Raw genomic sequence first — 20,877 nt, 5'->3', positions numbered from 1 at the left:
GAGGTCTTCTCGGACATCTACAACCTCTCTCGGCTCCCCACTGCTCTTGACCCACTCCAATTTGCCCATTGGACCAACAGATCCACGTCAGATGCCATGTCACTTGCCCTTCACTCGTCCCTAGAACATCTTGACTCCAAGAACAGCTACATAAGAATCCTACTCATTGACTACAGTTCAGCCTTCAACACTATTATCCCCTTGAGACTGATGACTAAACTTACTGATATTGGACTAATCCCCACTCTCTGCAACTGGATCCTTAGTTCCCTGTCCCACAGGCCACACTCAGTGAAGACTGGGGACAATATTTCATCCTCACTAACACTCAACACTGGAGGCCCCCAGGGGTGCGTACTCAGTCCCCTACTGTACTCACTGTATACCCATGACTGTGTCACCAAATACCAGACTAATGCCATTTACAAGTTCGCTGATGACACCACCACAGTCGATCGAATCTCAGATGGCAATGAACAGTCTACAGACGGGAGGTGGAAGACCTGGAAAAACGGTGCACTGAGAACAACCTAACTCTCAATGCCAGCAAAACCAAGGAACTCATTATTGACTTTCGGTGGGATGTTACTCCTGCCCCCCTGCACAGAGGTGGAACGAGTGGAGAGTGTCAAGCTCCTGGGAGTGGTCATCCACAACAAGCTTTCTTGGACTCTTCATGTGGACACACTGGTGGCAAAGGCCCAGCAATGTCTCTTCTTCCTCAGGCAGCTGAGGGAATTTGGCATGACGCTCTGCCAACGTTTATAGGTGTGCCATCGAGAGCATTCTGTCTGGATGTATCACAACCTGGTATGGCAACTGTACCATTCAAGATCGGAGACGGTTACAGAGAGTGGTGAACTTGGCCCAGACAATCACAAAGGCCAACCTCCCATCTATAGAATCCATCTACCAGGCCCGCTGTCAAGGAAAGGCCGCCAGCATTCTCAAAGCTCCATCCCACCCTGGCAATGTTTTTCTTTCACCTCTACCATCAGGGAGAAGGTACAGAAGTCTGAACACATTCACCAGCTGGTTTCAAAACCGTTTCTACCCGACTGCTGTTAGAATACTGAATGGACTCACAAACTCTTAACATTCGCCTGTACCTGTGTTTTTGTTTTAGCCGCTGTTTACCTATTATTTACTATTTCTGCTATTTAAGTCTGTGATCTGCCTGTATTGCTCGCAAGACAAAATTTTTCACTGTGCCTCGGTACATGTAACAATAAATTCAATTCAATTTAAAGTTTGAATGCTCCCCCATTTCTGGATGGTACACAATTGATTTAAATTATTTAGATGCCTGAGCTCTTCATAATTTCCTTGAATAACTTTGATGTAAAATTTGATCCTTGTTCCAATTGCATTTCTACAGGTTGTCTGTAATGAGGGAAAAATACTGAGTAATTCTTCTCCACTCCTTTCAGCCATGCTATCTCATTCTGGAATGGCCTCTGGAAATCTCAGAGACACATCCATTATCGTCAACAAATATTGATCCCCACTTTTTGTTTTAGGGTTGGGTCTGATGCAAATAATTAAAACTTTTGTAAATGATTCATCAAATGCTGGAATAGGTATTAAGGGTGTTGGTTTGATCAATAAATGAGTTTTCCAATTATCTGACATGCCTGACATGTCTGGCAAAATGCAACAACATTTTGAAGGGCTTTTGCCAGAACCATGGATTTTCCTGCTCCACGGATGCGGCCTGACCTGCTGTGCTTTTCCAGCACCACTGTAACCTTGCCTCTGATCTCCAGCATCTGCAGTCCTCACTTTCACCGAACATCTTTCTGCAGTCCAGGCCAATAAAAATAAACTTCTATTTTCCTTACTTCCAAATGACCTCCTACTGGTTACTCTCATGGTGCTACCCACAACACCTCCTTTATATCACACACCAGTAATACAACTTGATGAGCTTCTGCCCATTTTTCACCCACTTGAATATGTGATGGTCTCCATTTCCTCATCAACATTTCATTTTTAAGAGAGTGACATTGTGGGACAGGCGCAGATTCACCTTTTCGGTAAAACTGTATTATCTTTCCACCTTTCTGTTGTAATTTCGCTAACATCTCTGAGCTAGAAAACGTATGCTTTGTTCTTGCTTTTTCTCAACAAATTGAACAAATATAGTTTCTGATAATTGAATTTTAACTTGCTTATCTTTTCTCTTCGTTCTCTCCTTCTGTTCAACCTGTGGCTTTGTGACCTTGTTATCACACATTCAGGAATAATTCCAGAATGAACTGTTCTGGAACCGAGAATTTCTCTGTTACTCCATCCACCACTTTTCATCAGACCCTCTAACTTCACCTTACATGAAAGAACACTATGTTTCTCACCATGGACTCCATGTATTCTAGCAATACTTTTTCTGATTACACATCTCTGTATCTCTCCCTAGCAAAGATTGACTTGCTCCCATATCTCTAAAAATCTTAATTTCTTTTCCTACCCGTCTTGGTAAACATGAGGAAACTTTCCTCGCACAAGTGCTGCAAAGTTGAAGAGAGTACTTGTGGATTGGAAGGTAGAAAGCTAGAATTTGGTATTTGTAAAAGGCTAGGGGTGGATGGGGGAAAGCATTGCTTGGTCCCTTTAAAAATCTAGTGCTTTTTCTATGTTTAGAGATTTAAAATGGATGTCTGTGAACAGCAGCTTGAAGGTTTACAAATCCACAGAGAGCACCCAAATTGAAACATTATATTGAAAGGCTATACAGTTAGCAGGCTAAACACCAGTTATTTTTTCAAGACAACAGGCTTTTGAATTTAGCCAATTAATTTGAGCAGCGACTTCGATACCAAAAATCTATTAAATTTAAGGCTGATGATTTTAACAACAGAAGACCAATCCTATTGTGTGAAATATTGATATGTCATCAAGGAGATGAAGGTAGGGGGCAGTTGGATAAAGACCCCAGAGCTAACTGCCCTCCAGCAGAGCCAATGGCCCTCAGCTCTTAAGAGAGAATCACTGGCTCTCACAGCCTCATCTATGTCTTAGAGAAAGTGCCATTAAAATAAAAATGGTACCAGTGGTACAGCTAGTTAATATTCCTGACAGAAGAATTGTTGGAGAAGGCATAGAACATTCCAGAAGGCACGTAACATGGATGTAATTTTGAGAGACTAAATATTTTTATGTATAAGTGGGACTGTTCTTTATTGGAACAGCATACCATTAGAATCTTGCTGTAATTGGGAATAGTTAGAAGTTAATCGGAATTAATTCTGCTTGTTAATAGTTTAGTTAATTTGTTCACTGTTCGAGTGAGATAAATAGATGGTAACGAATTGATTTTAAAGTGAGTGTCAGGGATTTATTTTATTGAACCACTTGAAGTTGCTGAGGTACACCACTCTGCACACCCCCTTTTACAGATTATGAGGTGAGGTGTTCCTCTTTGGGGATGAGGGGGGTGGGAGGGGGGTGGAGTCAACCTCCACTTTATAACACAAGGAAATTCTTCGCAGTTTTAACTCTCTGCTCTTCATCATGAGTTGCCAATACTTCACAAAGTGAATTCTTGAACTCCAACAAAGTAGTCTCTCCAAGACTGTGATATGTGTCTGATTTATTTTCATGGCCTTATCCACTTCTCAATGTTACTTTGTTTGATTTTTTTCAAACTTTGACCAAGTTCTTCCGTTAGATTTTGAAATTGTTTTCTTTCAGCTTCTGGTACAAGTTCATATGAACATGAGACGGCTGTTTTTAGAATCATGGATTCATAGACTCCCTACAGTATGGGGACAGGCCATTTGGCCCAACAAGTCCACCCGACCCACCGAAGGGTATCCCACAAAGACCCCACACCCTGTGTCCTGCCAATGGGAGAAAGGTCAGTTTTCCCTGTGTCTGTTTCACAGCGAGTAACTCAACCTGTCTGTGTCTGATCTCCCTGGGAACTGGTGACAGAAATCTGTTCACCTCTTTATTGGGTTTTTTACTGAGACTGGGACTGAGACTGGTTCGGCAACTTCAAGTTCAGCAAATGATCAAATTACTTTGTCGATCGGGAAATGGCATTATGGGTAGGAAGGAATGTTTATTTTGTTAATTTTTCAGTTTGTGAACAGCAGATATTTTCCAATCACTTTTTATTCCCAATCCCTGACTGGAATAGGGAGAGTGGATTCCCAGAATGTTGCTGATCCTTTTCTCCGTCTCCCTGTGTTTTTCCTGGGTCTCTCCCGGTAAGTACAGAATTCAGCTTTCCATTCTCTCTCTCTCTCTCTCTCTCTGTGTCTGGGGTGAATGTGAATCTCTTGGTGAGAGTTTGAAATGGGGGATATTTGATCAGCCGCCTGTTATACACATTGAAGGCAGCACAGTCTGGAAGACTCTGATGGGATTTGTGTCCAGGTTCGTAATCTAAAAGCTTCTTAACAGTGCAAGGTTTGTGAAAGTTTGCAGCTCAGGTTGAGATTTAGGGTGTAGGTTTGCTCACTGAGCTGTAGGTTTGATATCCTGACGTTTCATTACCTGGCTCGGTAACATCATCAGTGGCGACCTCCAAGTGAAGCGAAGCTGTTGTCTCCTGCTTTCTATTTATATGTTTGTCCTGGATAGGGTTCCTGGGATTTGTGGTGATGCAGTAAACTAGGTTGGAAGAGAGACAGGTGAATCTCTGTCTCACCTGGAAGGACAGTTTGTGGCCCTGGATTGAGGTGAGGGGTGTGTTGAGCAGGTTTTGCATTTCTTCTGGTTGCACAGGGAGGTATCTGAGGGTTCGGGGGGGTTTGGTGGGGAGAGTGGTGCAAAGCAAGGAGTGTCAGAGGGAATGGTCCTTGTGGAAAACAGAGAGGGTTGGGGAGGGGAAGATGTTCTTTGGGAAGGGGAAGATGTTCTTGGTGGTGGGGTCTAGTTGGAGTTGGCAGAAGTGTTTAAGGGTGATGTGCTGGATGTGGAGACTGGTGGGATGGTAGGTGAGGACAGGGGGGACCACCCCCTTTATCTGCAGCTCCCCCCATACCCACCCCAAGTCCTGAAGAAGGGTTGTCCCCAAAATGATGAGTTCTCCACCTCCTGATGCTACCTGGCTTGCTGTGTTCTTCCAGCCTCCTGCCTCTCTGGTTTGGATTCCCAGCACCTGCAGTTTTTTTGTCTGTCAATAATAAAATGTGAGCTGTGGTGTGGATGGCCCTCAGTTTGAAATGTGTAAAAACAGTGTATTTTTATTGTGATTTTTAATATTGTGGACTGAAATGGGAAAGCCCTGTTTTCCAGCAGGGATTTACAAGGATGGCTGCATGTTTTGGAAGTAAGGAATTCGATACCTTTTGTGAACCCTGTTTGTGTAGCTGTTGGTTTCAGCTGAAATATCTCCACCAAGGCTGGTATCCTGTCACCAAGTCACATGTTCATAAGATCGAGGAGCAGAATTAGGCCATTCGGCCCATCAAGTCTGCTCTGCCATTCCATCATGGCTGTTCTGCTCCTCACCCCCATTTTCCTGCCTTCTCTCCATATCCCTTCACCCCATTACCAATTAAACATCTGTCTCACTCCTCCTTAAATTTACTCACTGTCCCAGCATCCACCACACTTTGGGGGAATGAATCCCACCGATTCACAACCCTTTGGGAGAAGTCGCTTCTCCCCAACTCTGTTTGAAATTTGCTCCCTCTCATCCTACAACCTCCCGTCCGAGGATGCCCCACAAGGGGAAGCATCCATTCCCCATCCATTTTATCCATGACTTTTATCATCCTGACAACCTCAATTTGATCTCCCCTCATTCTTCGAAATTCCAGACAGTATCAGCCTACACTGGTCAATCTCTCTTCATGTGACAAACCCCTTATCTCTGGGATCAATCTCATGAACCCTCTTGGGAACTGCCTCCAATGCCATTACATCTTTCCTCAAATAAGGGAACCAAAGCTGTGCACAATACTCCAGGTGCGGTCTCACTAATGCCTTGTATAGCTGCAACAATACGGCCTTCCCTTTATATTCTATTCCCTGAGCTGGGAAAGACAACATTCCATTCACTTGCTTTACTATCTGCTGGACCTGCATGCAGCTTTCTGTACCTCATGAATGAGGACACCCACCTCCCTCTGTACCTCAGCATCACAAGTCTCTGCCCATGTAGATAAAAGGTCACCTTCCCATTGCTCGACCCCAATGCATGACCTCACACATATCCGTATTAAACTCCATCTGCCACATTTTGGCTGACTCCCCTACCCTATCTGTTGTAAGGTTCCTGTTTCCTCGTTGCAATTTACCGTCCTGCCTATTTTTGGCAACCTTCCCTATATCCAAGTCGTGAACGTAGATTGTCAGTAACTGGGGCCCAAGGACCAAACCCTGTGGCACTCCACTCGTAACCTTTTGCCATCCGGAAAAAAACCCTATTTATCCCGACTCTCTGTCTTCTGTCCATTAGCCAGTCATCTGCCCAAGATAATAAATTACCCATAATCCCATATTATCCTTTTGTGCGGCACCTCATCAAATACCTGCCAAAAGTCCAGATACATTACACCTAAAGGATCCCCATTATCTACTTTGCTTCTCACATCTTCAAAGCCATCTAGCAAATTAGTCAAACATGATTTGCCCTTCATAAACCCATACTGACTCTGATGGACTGCATTCTGACTTGCCACCTGTCCTGATATTGCTTCCTTAATAATTGATTCCATCAACAGATATTAAACTAACTGGTCTATAATTTTTGAATAAGATTAGTATTTTTCCAATCCATGGGAGCTTTTCCTGTGTCGAGGGAATTTTGGAATATTGTAATGAATGGATCCAATATCTCCACCATCACTTCCTTTAATTCCCTCGGCTCTTGGCCATCTGGACCGGGGGACTTGTCTGCCCTCAATCCTAATAGTTTGCTGAGTACCTTTTCCTGATCAATGCTGATTGTTTTACGTTCTCCCCTTTCTATTGCCACTGACTCGAACCAATAAGAATGGTCCTTCACTGTGAAAACTGGGGCAAAGCATTGCTTTGGCATCTCTGCCATTTCAGTTGTCCCCACAATTAACTCTCCAGTTTCACCTTCCAAGGGACCAACATTCACATCAGCGGCTCTCTTCCCTTTTGTATACTTATAGAAGCCTTTGCTCTCCTTTTTTGATATTTTGTGCCAATTTTCTTTCTTCATTTACCTTAGCTCCTGTTATTAATTTTTTGGTATCCCTTTGCTTATGTTTGATAGTTTCCCAAGCTTCCAGCCTGCCACTGGCTTTTGCAATATGGTAGACCTTCATTTTTGACTTTATATTGTCCTTGACCTCCTTTTTTAGCTATGGAAGGTTTTGACCTTCTACCCCCTGCCCTCCACCCCACACGCCCCCCCCCCCTCCCCCCACCAACCCCCCAACGCCTTACCACCTTTCTTACTCACTGGGATATATTTTAGTTGTGAGGAATTTTACTAGCCCCTTAAACAACTGCCACTGCTCATCCACTCTCTTATCTTTTAGCCTTCCTGCCCAATCTACTCGAGCCAAATCTGTTCCCATGCCTCTCTCATTTCCTATGTTTAATTCCAGAACACTAGTGTGGGACTCCACTTTCACCCCCCAAACTGGAATCACCCTTTATTTACAGTTACATAGCACATGACAGTGACTCAGCTAGCACGGAGCCAGCTCCTCGAGTGGACAGAACCCCTGACCCTCCTGTTTATATCTGTCAGCTGGGGCTTCCTGATTGGATGAGGTTAACAGCCACAATCAGGGAACTCATATTCGATGAGATAAACCTGAGTGATATCATATAGATCAGTACACCAGTAAACTGGGGCTGAGGGGTGGTTTAAAGTGAAGCTGATTGGTTTGTGGCCTCATAGCCGGTTGTAATGACAGGGCTCCTCTGCCCGCCAACAGCAAGGTGATTGGTTGTCAGGGAACTGAACAGCTCAGGGTTGACAGCAAAATTGTATTGTATTTATTGTCATGTGTACCGAGGCACAGTGAAAAGCTTTGTCTTGTGAGCAATACAGGCAGATCACAGAGTTAAGTAGCATAGATAAGCAAATAATAATTAAAACAGCAGCAAAACAAAAACACAGGTACAGGCAAATGCTCCGCGTTTGTGAGTCCATTCAGTATTCTAGCAACAGTCGGGTCGAAATGGTTTCAAAACCAGCTGGTGAATGTATTCAGGCTTCTGTACCTTCTCCCTGATGGCAGAGGGTATACAAAAACATTGCCAGGGTGGGATGGATCTTTGAGAATGCTGGTGGCCTTTCCTTGACAGTGGGCCTGGTAGATGGATTCTAAAGATGGGAGGTTGACCTTTGTGATTGTCCGGGCTGAGTTCACCACTCACTGTAACCGTCTCCGATTTTGAATCGTACAGTTGCCATACCAGGTAGTGATACATCCAGATATAATGCTCTCGATGGCGCACCTATAAAAGTTGGCAGAGCATCATGCCAAATTCCCTCAGCTGCCTGAGGAAGAAGAGACGTTGTTGGGCCTTTGTCACCAGTGCATCCATGTGAAGAGTTCAAGAAAGCTTGTTGTGGATGACCACTCCCAGGAGCTTGACACTCTCCACTCGTTCCAGCTCTGTGCTGTTAATGTGTAGGGGGGCATGAGTAACATCCCACCGAAAGTCAATAATGAGTTCCTTGGTTTTGCCGGCATTGAGAGAGCTTGGTTATTCTCAGTGCACCATTTTTCCAGGTCTTTCATCTGTAGTCTCTATCGTCGCTATCTGAGATTCGACCGACTGTGGTGGTGTCATCAGCGAACTTGTAAATGACATTAGTCTGGTATTTGGTGACGCAGTCATGGGTATACAGTGAGTAGTGTAGGGGACTGAGTACGCACCCCTGGGGGGCTCCAGAATTAAGTGTTAGTGAGGATGAAATATTGTCCCCAATCTTCACTGATTATAGCCTGTGGGTCAGGAAACAGGTCAGGTTCAGAGAGTGGGGCTCAGTCTGAGATCACAAAGTTTAGTCATCAGTCTTGAGGGGATAATAGTGTTTTAATTTTTTTTTAAAATTACATCCTCAAGTGCATTTTAACAAACGGCCCAGATAAGGTATTGAAGGTGTAAACTCCCTGTGTGAGAATGTCTGTGCCACAATGGTCAGAATGATTCAAATCTAAAAACGGATTTACAGACTCTTACATGGATTCATGCAGTTTTTGAGCAAAGTACAATGTAATTCTGCAAGTACAAATTCACCCACAACTTATATGTGTATGTGTACATGTGGGTGTGCGTGTGTGTATGTTATGTGTGTGTAGGAGTGTCTGTGTGTGCCCGTCTGTGTGTGTGTGTGCCTGCCTGCCTGTCTGTGTGTGTGTGTGTGTGTGTGTTAGGTGTGTGTAGGAGTGTTCGTGTGTGTCCGTCTGTGTGTGTGTGTATGTTATGTGTGTGTAGGAGTGTCTGTGTGTGTCCGTCTGTGTGTGTATGTGTATGTAGGAATGTCTGTGTGTGTCCGTCTGTGTGTGTGTGTGTATGTGTATGTAGGAATGTCTGTGTGTGTCCGTCTGTGTGTGTGTGTGTGTGTGTGTATGTGTATGTAGGAATGTCTGTGTGTGTCCGTCTGTGTGTGCGTGTGTGTATGTGTGTGTATGTGTGTGTAGGAGTATCTGTGTGTGTCCGTCTGTGTGTGAGACATAACAAACAATCCAGGTCTTTTTCAATATATGGTTTCAGTTATATCACACTGTAAACTTTTGCTGTCTATTCTGTGTCCTACAATCTTATTCTCCACAATCACCTGATGAAGTAGCAGCTCTCCGAAAATTAGTGCTTCCAAATAAACCGATTGGACTGGAACCTGGTGTTGTGTGATTTTTAACTTTGTCCACCCCAGTCCAACACCAGTGCCTCCCAATTAATGAAGCAAACCCCAGTTCGAATACCGAATGAAATGATGTGGCACAGCTCCTGTTTAAATGACAGGGATAAATGAAGCGAAATTGGACATTTTTAACATCCAATGGCAGAACTAGGAAATATCAACCAAATCATTGAGTAAACTTCCTCGTCTCTTGCTTTCTCCCAACAATCTCTCTCTCTTCCTTCCCGCTGTTCTCTCTCTCTCTCTTTCCCCTCCCCAGTGTCTCTCTCTCTCTTTCTTTCTGTTCCTCCTGAGTCTCTCCACCTCCTCCCAGCTCTTATCCCCTCCCTACCCTCAGCCTCTTTCCCATCCCCTCCCCAATCTTTAATCCAACCTTCCCCAGAGTCTCATTTCCCTCCCTGGTCTCAACCCCTACCCCCCGCTCCCCATCCCAGTTTCTTTCTGTCCTGTGTAATCTCTCTCTCTCCCCCTCCTTCACAGTCTTTATCCCCTCATCAGTCCCTTTGCTCCTCCCAATCCCTTTCCCTCCCCTGCAATATCTTTGCCTTCTACGCCTGTCTCTTGCCCTTCTTGATCTGTAACCCCACCCATTCTATTCCTCCAGGTCCCAGTCTCTTTTGTCCTCATCCCAATGCTCTCTCTTCACCTCTGACCTTCCTTATCTCATTTCCAAACCCTCCACATTCTCTCCTCACTCCTCAGTGTCCCTCCTCCATGCTGTACAGTCTCTCTTCCTTATTTCCCAGTTCCTTCCCAGTGTCTCTCTCTCCCCCATCCCCAGTATTTATTTTCCAATGCTAGTCTCCATCCCACCCCAATCTCTGTCCTTCCCCAGTTTCTGTCCCTCCCCAGTCTCCGTCCCTCCCCTGTCTCCATCCCTCCCCAGTCTGGCTCTCCTTATCCCCCATGTCTCTCTTCCTCCCCCCCACCAGCCACATTCTGTCTTGTTTGCTAGTTCCTCTCCCTCCCAGTTTCCCTTCCAGTGCTTGTTCTGCAGTTTGATAACCAGCTCCTCGAACTGTTTATATTACAGAGACTAACTCACGAACTATAAAATATACAATTGTCTCAGGAGAACAAGATTTCCCTGAAGTCACTGTTGTTGCAATGGTCAACGGAATACAAACAGGTTACTTTGACAGTGATACCCGTCGCTGTGTCCCCAGGCAGCAGTTCCTGGCTGATTCACTCAGTGTGAAATTCTGGGACGATGCTACAGATCAGGCGATCACACACACCAGGCTGGCAAAGGGGAATCTGAAATCGATCATGAAAAGGACAAACCAGACTTCAGGTAAAATCTCACCGTCAATTGTCCACATTATCCCCCAGGTCACTCCACTTGGTCCATCTCCCAGCACTGACCCCTGGGTCTGTCCACTCAGTCCATCTCCCAGCACTGACCCCTAGGTCACTCCACTCAGTCCATCCCCCAGCACTGACCCCTGGGTCACTCCACTCAGTCCTTCCCCCAGCACTGATCCCTGGGTCACTCCACTCAGTCCATCCCCCAGCACTGACCCCTGGGTCACTCCACTCAGTCCTTCCCCCAGCACTGACCCCTGGGTCACTCCACTCAGTCCATCCCCCAGCACTGACCTTGGAATGTAAAGTGAAATGAGGACTGTCAACTAATTCTGCAACTTTACCTTGAGATTGGAACCCTTTTCCCTCTGATCAGACTGTGACCCTCATCCCCTATTTCCATCTGATATTTGATCCCCTTTCCCTCTGATCAGACAGTGTGTGATTATCTATTATTTATTGATGATTGATCCCTGTCTGGTCACTGACAGGAATTCACACTCTCCAATGGATACATTCTGTTGAGGTCAGTGAAGATGGCTCTGTGAAGAGATCGATGAGATTTGGATTTGATGGAAAGGACCACATTAGTTTAGAGCCAGACAGAATGAGATGGGTTGCCGCAAATCACTTTGCAGTGATCAATAAAGAGAAATGGAATGCGGATCAATCCTGGAACTACTATTGGGAATTATATCTGCAAAAAACATCTGTTGAACATTTAAACAGATATCTGGAAGTTGGAAAGGATTATTTCACAAGGAAAGGTATGTATTTCAGTTCTGTTCCATGTTCTGATCTAACCTCACTGATCTATGAAACCGCTCTTCCATTCCATTCAGTGTCTGTCTGTTGTTTGTGGTTTCACCCTTTCCCATCACAGTTCAGCCTGAAGTGTTCATCTCCAGGAGGGAGCCCAATGGTCAGGACAAGCCGCTCACTCTCTCCTGCCTGGTCACTGGGTTTGATCCTGCAGACATCGAGGTGACCTGGCTAAGGAATGGAAAGGTCATGTCTGAGACACGTTCCTCGGGGATACGACCGAACCAAGATGGGACCCATCAGATCCAGAAAGAGATTGAGATCAATGCTGGGGATGAGGATCAATACTCCTGTCACATTGAACACAGCAGCCTGGCAGAGGGCAAGCTCTATCAGTGGGGTAAGGGACTGGAGAGTGTGTCTGTGTCTGTGTGTCTGTGTCTGTGTGTCTGTGTCTGTGTGTCTGTGTCTGTGTGTCTGTGTCTGTGTGTCTGTGTCTGTGTGTGTGTGTGTGTGTATATACATGTGACAGATGAAACTATTTAGAGGACACTTTTTCACTTCCTTGTTTGCAACTACCCACCTTGTTCTCTGCGTTGATATGTCATGTTGGTCTCAATTGTGTTAAAGATTTCAATTCTAAGTTTGAAAGGGTCTCCGAATCCCAAACTTCCAGCACCTTTTGGGGATTCCAGATTCCCACAGCCCTGTTATTGGTGAAGTTCTCATCGATTTCACTCCAGAATAATCTCACCAGAATTACAAGAAGATTTGCTTGTATTCCAGGCTTCAGCACCAGACATGGGCCCAGATTGTCCAGCAGCCAGATAGTCAGAGACTGGACACACCTGGAGAGAGGAGGGTCTGGACCCCTCAGAATTCCTGACTCACTGAATGGGATTTGTCTGGGAAGTTTCAAACCGTATCCGGAACCCTCTGGAAAGATCTCAGGTTCTGAGGTTAGGGATTGGAAGCTTCTTTAACTCCTAGTGTGATGATGCTGCCACTTTAAAAGGTTGTTGGTGTCCTAGTTTTTGTTTTGAAGAGAGGTTGTAAGGCAGAGGCACCAAACTCGCTGCTGATGATGACTGAGGTAAACAAGTTGTGAGGCCTTGGAGTTTTTATTTAAGCTGGAACAATAGAAGCAGTCTGAATGGGCGTGGCCAGCTCTCACAGATCCAGATTTCTTAGTTTGGTTTTTTTCAGTTACGTCAGAAGCCTTTGGGGTCTCAAAAGAGGTGGCAGCTTCAGTGAATGTCACCTGGCTTCTACTGTCTGCATTTTTTTCTTGATATTGTTTCCTCCTGGATTGGAGAACTGCATGTAAGAATCTGTGTCTGAATTTACCTTTTTGCCAAGGTGTTTATAGGATGTTACAATATTGCAACAGTTAATTAATAATAGGTACTATGTTCAGTTACATTTTTCAATTGTTAAGTTATTCAAACTTCCTTTTTCTTTTGTTTGTATTTTAATTACAGCGTTTAAATAAATTGTGTTTTGCTTAACATTGAGTTGTTTGAACACTTGCATTGCATCTGGAACACTGCACTTCCCATCCAGTTTTAAAATAAGAAGCAGTTCAGATCTAGACTACCTTCTTCAGATATTTTGAGGGGGCCTGGTGTGGTCCCTAACACCATAGAGCTGGAAAACCGACCATCTCCAAACGTACTGCTGATCCCTCCATTCACACACTGACGAGGGTATCTAGTCAGCGTGGGCAAGTTGGACTGAACATACACACTTGTTGTGTGACTCTTTAACTCTTTGACTCCATCCCCTCAAAATACATGACCTGACATTCTGCAACCAACACTTGACCTCTCCCCAGCACCAACACCAGCTCACCGCCTCCAGACGTCTGTCAGACTCGCAGTGCATCACCCTGGACAGACAACTGGGACACAACACAGAACTTCACAACTGGATCCCTAACAAGGCCCCCTCACCAGCCCACTGTGGCACCCAAACCCCATTCCATTGGTACTCAACATCCCCAACACTCACCAGTGAGTTCCCAAACTGCCCCTTGCCCAACCACTGAGGAAGTGCCTTTCTGGGAGACCGAACTAGACCCCTCCAACCATTCACTCACTCCTTCACCTCACCCAAGGCCGATCTACCCCACCAGCACTAGTAAGGACAGGACACAGAGATATTGGGGAGAATGGGAACTGAACTGTCTGGGGAGGTAACCCCCAGGACAGGTACAACACGATGTTTATACCCCTATCAATGGGATCCTTGGTGACTTCACTGGAGAGTGAAATTGGGAGAGGGTCAAACCAGCATTTCAACCAATCCCAACAATTCCCAACAGCTCGGAGCAGTTATAATTGTTCCCAATCAACACAGAGCTAGAAATAAATCCAGGAACAGAGAGAATCCTGATATATTTCCAATGTGTTTCAGAAAATCTGAAAAGCAATTGGCTGCATTCCCAACTTGGAAGTCTCATTGCATCAATGGTCATTCTATTGGCTGTTATTGTCGGGATAGTCAGAACAATCATCTGGAAATGGTCACGGAGAGGTAAGAATCAGAGAAAGGAGAACGTAGAACTGAGGGGACAGAGTGAGTGGGGGGGGAGTCTCCAGTACTGGGAGTACAGGGCACTGTGGGGAATGGAACTGATTGAATTCCCACACACAGATACACACGTATAAACACGTCTCGTTCCCTGTCTGATCTTCCTTTATGTGATCAGCCCAGACCAGGTCTAATATTGATCATTAGACCCACTGCACCCAATCAGACCCTCACTGACTGAATATTAATGGAATGGAAGGGGTTTTCTGCATCTCCATAAAGTGTAAGGATGGAGGGGAGTGTGGGAATGAGGATTTCTGACACAATCCCTGTAAAACCTTCCTTCCTGCCTTGTTTGGGCACCATCACCTTGATAAATTTTGAAGCTCTCTCTCCCTTAATGAGTTTGTGCAGTTTTGGATGACTTGTTACTTTGGTTTGACCCTCGGCGTGTGACTCTGATACCGATCATGTTATTCCAGGCATTTGGTTTGTCTCCAGTCCCACCGTATTTTTAATGTTTTGGAATGATCTCTCTGCCCCATTTAATGGGATTCTGGATCATCCCTTCTCTTGTTATCCAGCTGTTGACACTTTCCTCCCACCATCTGACATTTGTGATCACCTGCAGAGACTCCACTCACCCCATTTGGATGATCTTTTGATCTCTCTGCCCATTGATCTCCCTGCTGATAAATTCGGTGTCTGTGAGCTTCTCTCTCACTTCACCTGAGGAAGGGGCTACGCTCAGAAAGCTTGTGATTTCAAACAAACCTGTTGGACTGTAACTTGGGGCCGTGTGTGATTTCTGACTGTGTTCACACGAGTCCAATACCAACACCCCCACATCAATCTCCATTCCCTCACACTTGTTGTGTTCTCACTCTCTGAGAATGGATTATTCCCCATCCTAATGGACATTTATTTTGTTTCTGCAGGTTCACCAAATGGGACCTACACAACAGCTCCCAGTAAGTGGCTGAGGGGACAGAGTGTTGGGAATGATGGATAAGGTAATGGGAGGTGTAGAGTAGATTCCCTACAGTGTGGAAACAGGCCCTTCAGCCCAACAAGTCCATACCGACCCTCCAAAGAGTAACCCACCCAGACCCATTCCCCTACCCTATATTTACCCCTGACTAACACACCTAACACGATGGGCAATGTAACATGGCCAATTCACCTGACCTGCACATCTTTGGATTGTGGGCAGAAACTGGAGCACCCGGAGGAAACCCACACAGACACGGGGAGAGTGTGCAAACTCCGCACAGTCACCCGAGGTGGGAATTGTACCCGGGTCCCTGGTGCTGTGCGGCAACAGTGCTAACCACTGAGCCACCGTGCTGCCCCTATTAGAGTGTAGAGTTATATTTGCCAGGGTGTTGCTCAGGGTGATGGGTCCGTCTCCTCACAATGCTGTTTCTCAGCCAACACTCGCTTATCGTCCTGTTTCTCGACTCCATGTCCCCAGTGTCTCTCCTTCGAATTGTCACCCTCCATTCTCTTCCCCCACTGCCCCTCCCTCCACTCACTCACCCTTAATTCCCACTGGGGGGGGGGCTCGGAGAGTCTGGTTAGTTAGTGCTGAGGGCGATTAAATCCTGGGTCCAGTGAGTGGTAGAGAATATCTCACACTGTCTCATTTTATATTTGATATAACTTCTCACATTCTGTTTTTATTTTCTCAGCTTCTGATATCTCTGGTGCAGCTTCTTCATGATTCAGTAAGTGACATGTCAACTTTTCTCTGACTGAAATTTATTCAGATTAATATTCTCTAGATTTATTTGTAGCATTTTCACATCCCTCCTGACCCTGTCCCACCCTCCCAGACACTGTTAAACCCTGTCAGACTAATTCCCCTCCCCTCCTGACCCTGTCCCACCCTCCCAGTCACTGTTAAACCCTGTCAGACTAATTCCCCTCCCCTCCTGACCCTGTCCCACCCTCCCAGTCACTGTTAAACCCTGTCAGACTAATTCTCCTCCCCGCCTGACCCTGTCCCACCCTCCCAGACACTGTTAGACCCTGTCGGACTAATTCCCCTCCCCTCCTGACCCTGTCGCACCCTCCCAGACACTGTTAGACCCTGTCGGACTAATTCCCCTCCCCTCCTGACCCTGTCGCACCCTCCCAGACACTGTTAGACCCTGTCAGACTAATTCCCCTCCCCTCCTGACGCTGTCCCACCCTCCCAGACACTGTTAGACCCTGTCAGATTAATCCCCCTCCCCTCCTGACTCTGTCGCACCCTCCCAGACACTGTTAAACCCTGTCAGATTAATTCCCCTCCCCTCCTGACCCTGTCGCACCCTCCCAGACACTGTTAAACCCTGTCAGACTAATTCCCCTCCCCTCCTGACCCTGTCGCACCCTCCCAGACACTGTTAAACCCTGTCAGATTAATCCCCCTCCCCTCCTGACCCTGTCGCACCCTCCCAGACACTGTTAAACCCTGTCAGATTAATCCCCCTCCCCTCCTGACCCTGTCGCACCCTCCCAGACACTGTTAAACCCTGTCAGATTAATTCCCTTCCCCTCCTGACCCTGTCCCACCCTCCCAGACACTGTTAAACCCTGTCAGATTAATCCCCCTCCCCTCCTGACCCTGTCCCACCCTCCAAGACACTGTTAAACCATGTCAGACTAATTCCCCTCCCCTCCTGACTCTGTCCCACCCTCCCAAACACTGTTAAACCCTGTCAGTCTAGTTCCCCTCCCCTCCTGACACTGTTCCACCCTCCCAGACACTGTTAAACCCTGTCAGAATAATTCCTTCCCCTCCTGACCCTGTCCAACCCTCCCAGACACTGTTAAATGCTATCAGACTAATCCCACTCCCCTCCTGACCCTGTCCCACCCTCCCAGACACTGTTAATCCCTGTCAGACTAATCCCCCTCCCCTCCAAACCCTGTCCCACCCTCCCAGTCACTGTTAAACCCTGTCAGACTAATTCCACTCCCCTCCTGACCCTGTCACACCCTCCCAGACACTGTTAAACCTTGTCAGACTAATCCCCCACCCCTCCTGACCCTGTCCCACCCTCCCAGACACTGTTAAATGCTATCAGACTAATCCCACTCCCCTCCTGACCCTGTCCCACCCTCCCAGACACAGTTAATCCCTGTCAGACTAATTCCCCTCCCCTCCTGACCCTGTACTACCCTCCCAGACACTGTTAATCCCTGTCAGACTCATTCCCCTCCCGACCCTGTCCCACCCTCCCAGACACTGTTAAATGCTATCAGACTAATCCCACTCCCCTCCTGACCCTGTCCCACCCTCGCAGACACAGTTAATCCCTGTCAGACTAATTCCCCTCCCCTCCTGACCCTGTCCCACCCTCCCAGACACTGTTAAATGCTATCAGACTAATCCCACTCCCCTCCTGACCCTGTCCCACCCTCCCAGACACAGTTAAACCCTGTCAGACTAATTCCCTTCCCCTCCTGACCCTCTCCCACACTCCTAGTCACTGTTAAACCCTGTCAGACTAATTCCCCTCCCTTCCTGACCTGTCCCACCCTCCCAGACACTGTTAAATCCTGTCAGACTAATTCCCCTCCCCTCCTGACCTGTCCCACCCTCCAGAAACTGTTAAACCCTGTCAGACTAATTCCCCTCCCCTCCTGACCTGTCCCACCCTCCCAGACACTGTTAAACCCTGTCAGACTAATTCCCCTCCCCTCCTGACCCTGTTCCATCCTCCCAGACACTGTTAAACCCTGTCAGACTAACTCCCCTCCCCTCCTGACCCTGTCCCATCCTCCCAGACACTGTTAAACCCTGTCAGACTAACTCCCCTCCCCTCCTGACCCTGTCCCACCCTCCCAGACACTGTTAAACGCTATCAGACTAATCCCCCTCACCTCCTGACCCTGTCCCACCCTCCTATTCACTGTTAAACCCTTTCAGACTAATTCCCCTCCCCTCCTGACCTGTCCCACCCTCCCAGACACTGTTAAATCCTGTCAGACTAATTCCCCTCCCCTCCTGACCTGTCTCACCCTCCCAGACACTGTTAAACCATGTCAGACTAATTCCCCTCCCCTCCTGACCCTGTCCCATCCTCCCAGACACTGTTAAACCCTGTCAGACTAACTCCCCTCCCCTCCTGACCCTGTCCTACCCTCCCAGACACTGTTATACCCTGTCAGACTAATTCCCCTCCCCTCCTGACCCTGTCCCGCACTCTCAGTCGCTGTTAAACCCTGTCAGACTAATTCCCCTCCCCTCCTGACCCTGTCCCACCCTCCCAGACACTGTTAAACCCTGTCAGACTAATTCCCCTCCCCTCCTGACCCTGCCCCACCCTCCCAGACACTGTTAAACCCTGTCAGACTAATTCCCCTCCCCTCCTGACCCTGTCCCACACTTCCAGTCGCTGTTAAACCCTGTCAGACTAATTCCCCTCCCCTCCTGATCTGTCCCACCCTCCCAGTCACTGTTGAACCCTGTCAGACTAATTCCCCTCCCCTCCTGACCCTGTCCCACCCTCCCAGACACTGTTAAACCCTGTCAGACTAATCCCCCTCCCCTCCTGACCCTGTCCCACCCTCCCAGACACTGTTAATCTCTGTCAGACTAATTCCCCTCCCCTCCTGACACTGTCCCACCCTCCCAGTCACTGTTGAACCTGTCAGACTAATTCCCCTCCCCTCCTGACCCTGTTCCACCCTCCCTGACACTGTTAAACCCTGTCAGACTAATCCCCCTCCCCTCCTGACCCTGTCCCACCGTCCCAGACACTGTTAAACACTGTCAGACTAATTCCCCTCCCCTCCTGACCCTGTCCCACCCTCCCAGACACTGTTAATCCCTGTCAGACTAATTCCCCTCCCCTCCTGACACTGTCCCACCCTCCCAGTCACGGTTGAACCCTGTCAGACTAATTCCCCTCCCCTCCTGACCCTGTCCCACCCTCCCTGACACTGTTAAACCCTGTCAGACTAATCCCCCTCCCCTCCTGACCCTGTCCCACCCTCCCAGACACTGTTAAACACTGTTGGACTAATTCCCCTCCCCTCCTGACCCTGTCCCACCCTCCCAGACACTGTTAAACCCTGTCAGACTAATCCCCCTCCCCTCCTGACGCTGTCCCACCCTCCCAGTCACTGTTAAACCCTATCAGACTAACTCCCCTCCCCTCCCCACCCTGAAGTGATTGCCTCGTGTCTGTCCATTCCTGACCTTGTGGGTTTCCTGGCCCCCCGTACAGGACATTCCCGGAGCCTCATTGCAGAATAACAGGATTCTCCTGTTCCAGTGTGAACATGGACATCATTGGCCATCCTTCCATATCACAGCAGACACACAGAATTACAACTCATTGTTCACACTCAATTCCTTCAGGACTGAGGTCAATTTTTCTGGGAATGTGTTTCCACAGATTGAGCAGTGGATCCCAGATCCCCAGGTTTGGATCCTGCTTCTTCAAGTGAGACCTTCTCAAGTCGTGTTTCCATCCCGTCTCAGAAATGTGAGCAGTGTCACCGTCAGAGGGATCTTCACAGATGGTTCCTCCCTCACACTTTCTCATCCTCACTGTCTTCAGTCGGTCACTGATTTACCTGAAATGAAGCAACATCCCGAGGCAACTCAGAGGCAATTTTTATATTGAAGGAATTGATTTTGCATCTGACATTAACAAATTTCAAATGTTATGTAAATCTCTGTACATAAATATCAGTTTTACATATTCTAATTCTTAAATAAATATATAAATATTATAAATCTGAGTTATTGGTGAATACTAAAATCTATCACTACTTATCACCATTGTTTAACTACAATCACCAATATGTGTCATTTGTAATCATTAAAAGTTATTTATTGACTTATTAATTTTGATTTTTTATTAATATTTCACAAGAACGATTCTATTCATTTACACAGCAGCAGCTTGTGGCTCTTGGAACCAGCAGATGCTGAGCTTCAATTCAATGTGAACTGGGGGAGTTAAGACCATATCCATCTGCCTCTATTGTAAAATCCAAGTCCCAGATGATAACTCCATACCCATCAACACAATAAGGGAAAGTCCATTCCCAGAGAGTGGGAACACACAAGTGTGAGGGAATGGAGATTGTGTCAGAACCTGATGGAGATTCTGGACATCGCTTCCATTCCATCGATATTCCCTGAGGATGTGAGTGTGTGTGGTGGGTTTGATCAACATCAGACTTGTACTAAAGGACATAGCTGCGAGACTGGGTCTGCAGCAGGTAGTGAGGGAACCAACAAGAGGGAAAAACATACTTGATTCCATCTTTCCAATCTGCCAGCTGCAGGTACAAATGTCCATGACAGTCTCAGTGAGAGTGACCATCGCACTGTCCTTGTGGAGGCAAAGTCCCACTGTCACATTGGGAATAGCCTCCATCATATTGTGTGGCACTATCACTGTGTTAAATGGAACAGACTTGGATCAGATCTAGCAGCTCAAGCCTGGGTATCCACGAGG

The 20,877-nt window shown here is 46.9% G+C and overlaps 1 protein-coding gene across 1 annotated transcript; it reads left to right on the top strand.

The window, feature by feature from the left end:
- Nucleotides 1-4,038: 4,038 nt before the first annotated feature.
- Nucleotides 4,039-20,362, top strand: LOC148140803 (class I histocompatibility antigen, F10 alpha chain-like). Its single transcript, XM_087979589.1, has 6 exons — nt 4,039-4,211; nt 10,845-11,105; nt 11,608-11,883; nt 12,000-12,278; nt 15,349-15,385; nt 20,287-20,362. The coding sequence occupies exons 1-6, from the start codon at nt 4,160-4,162 to the stop codon at nt 20,360-20,362; spliced, it is 981 nt and encodes a 326-aa protein (XP_087835715.1). The 5' UTR covers nt 4,039-4,159.
- The last annotated feature ends 515 nt before the right edge of the window (nt 20,363-20,877 follow it).

This window comes from Chiloscyllium plagiosum, unplaced genomic scaffold (genome assembly GCF_037043375.1).
Source record: "Chiloscyllium plagiosum isolate Xiang-an unplaced genomic scaffold, Cpla_swu_hap1 HiC_scaffold_35, whole genome shotgun sequence".
NCBI lineage: Eukaryota > Metazoa > Chordata > Chondrichthyes > Orectolobiformes > Hemiscylliidae > Chiloscyllium > Chiloscyllium plagiosum.
Note: the sequence above shows the minus strand (reverse complement) of the source record. Positions and strands in the feature narration are given on the sequence as shown.

Coding starts and splice junctions, on each gene's coding strand:
- LOC148140803 (XM_087979589.1), top strand. CDS start 4,160: ATGTTGCTGATCCTTTTCTCCGTCTCCCTGTGTTTTTCCTGGGTCTCT. Junction 4,212..10,844: donor TTTTTCCTGGGTCTCTCCCG/GTAAGTACAGAA, acceptor TTTATATTACAG/AGACTAACTCACGAACTATA. Junction 15,386..20,286: donor TACACAACAGCTCCCAGTAA/GTGGCTGAGGGG, acceptor ATATTTCACAAG/AACGATTCTATTCATTTACA.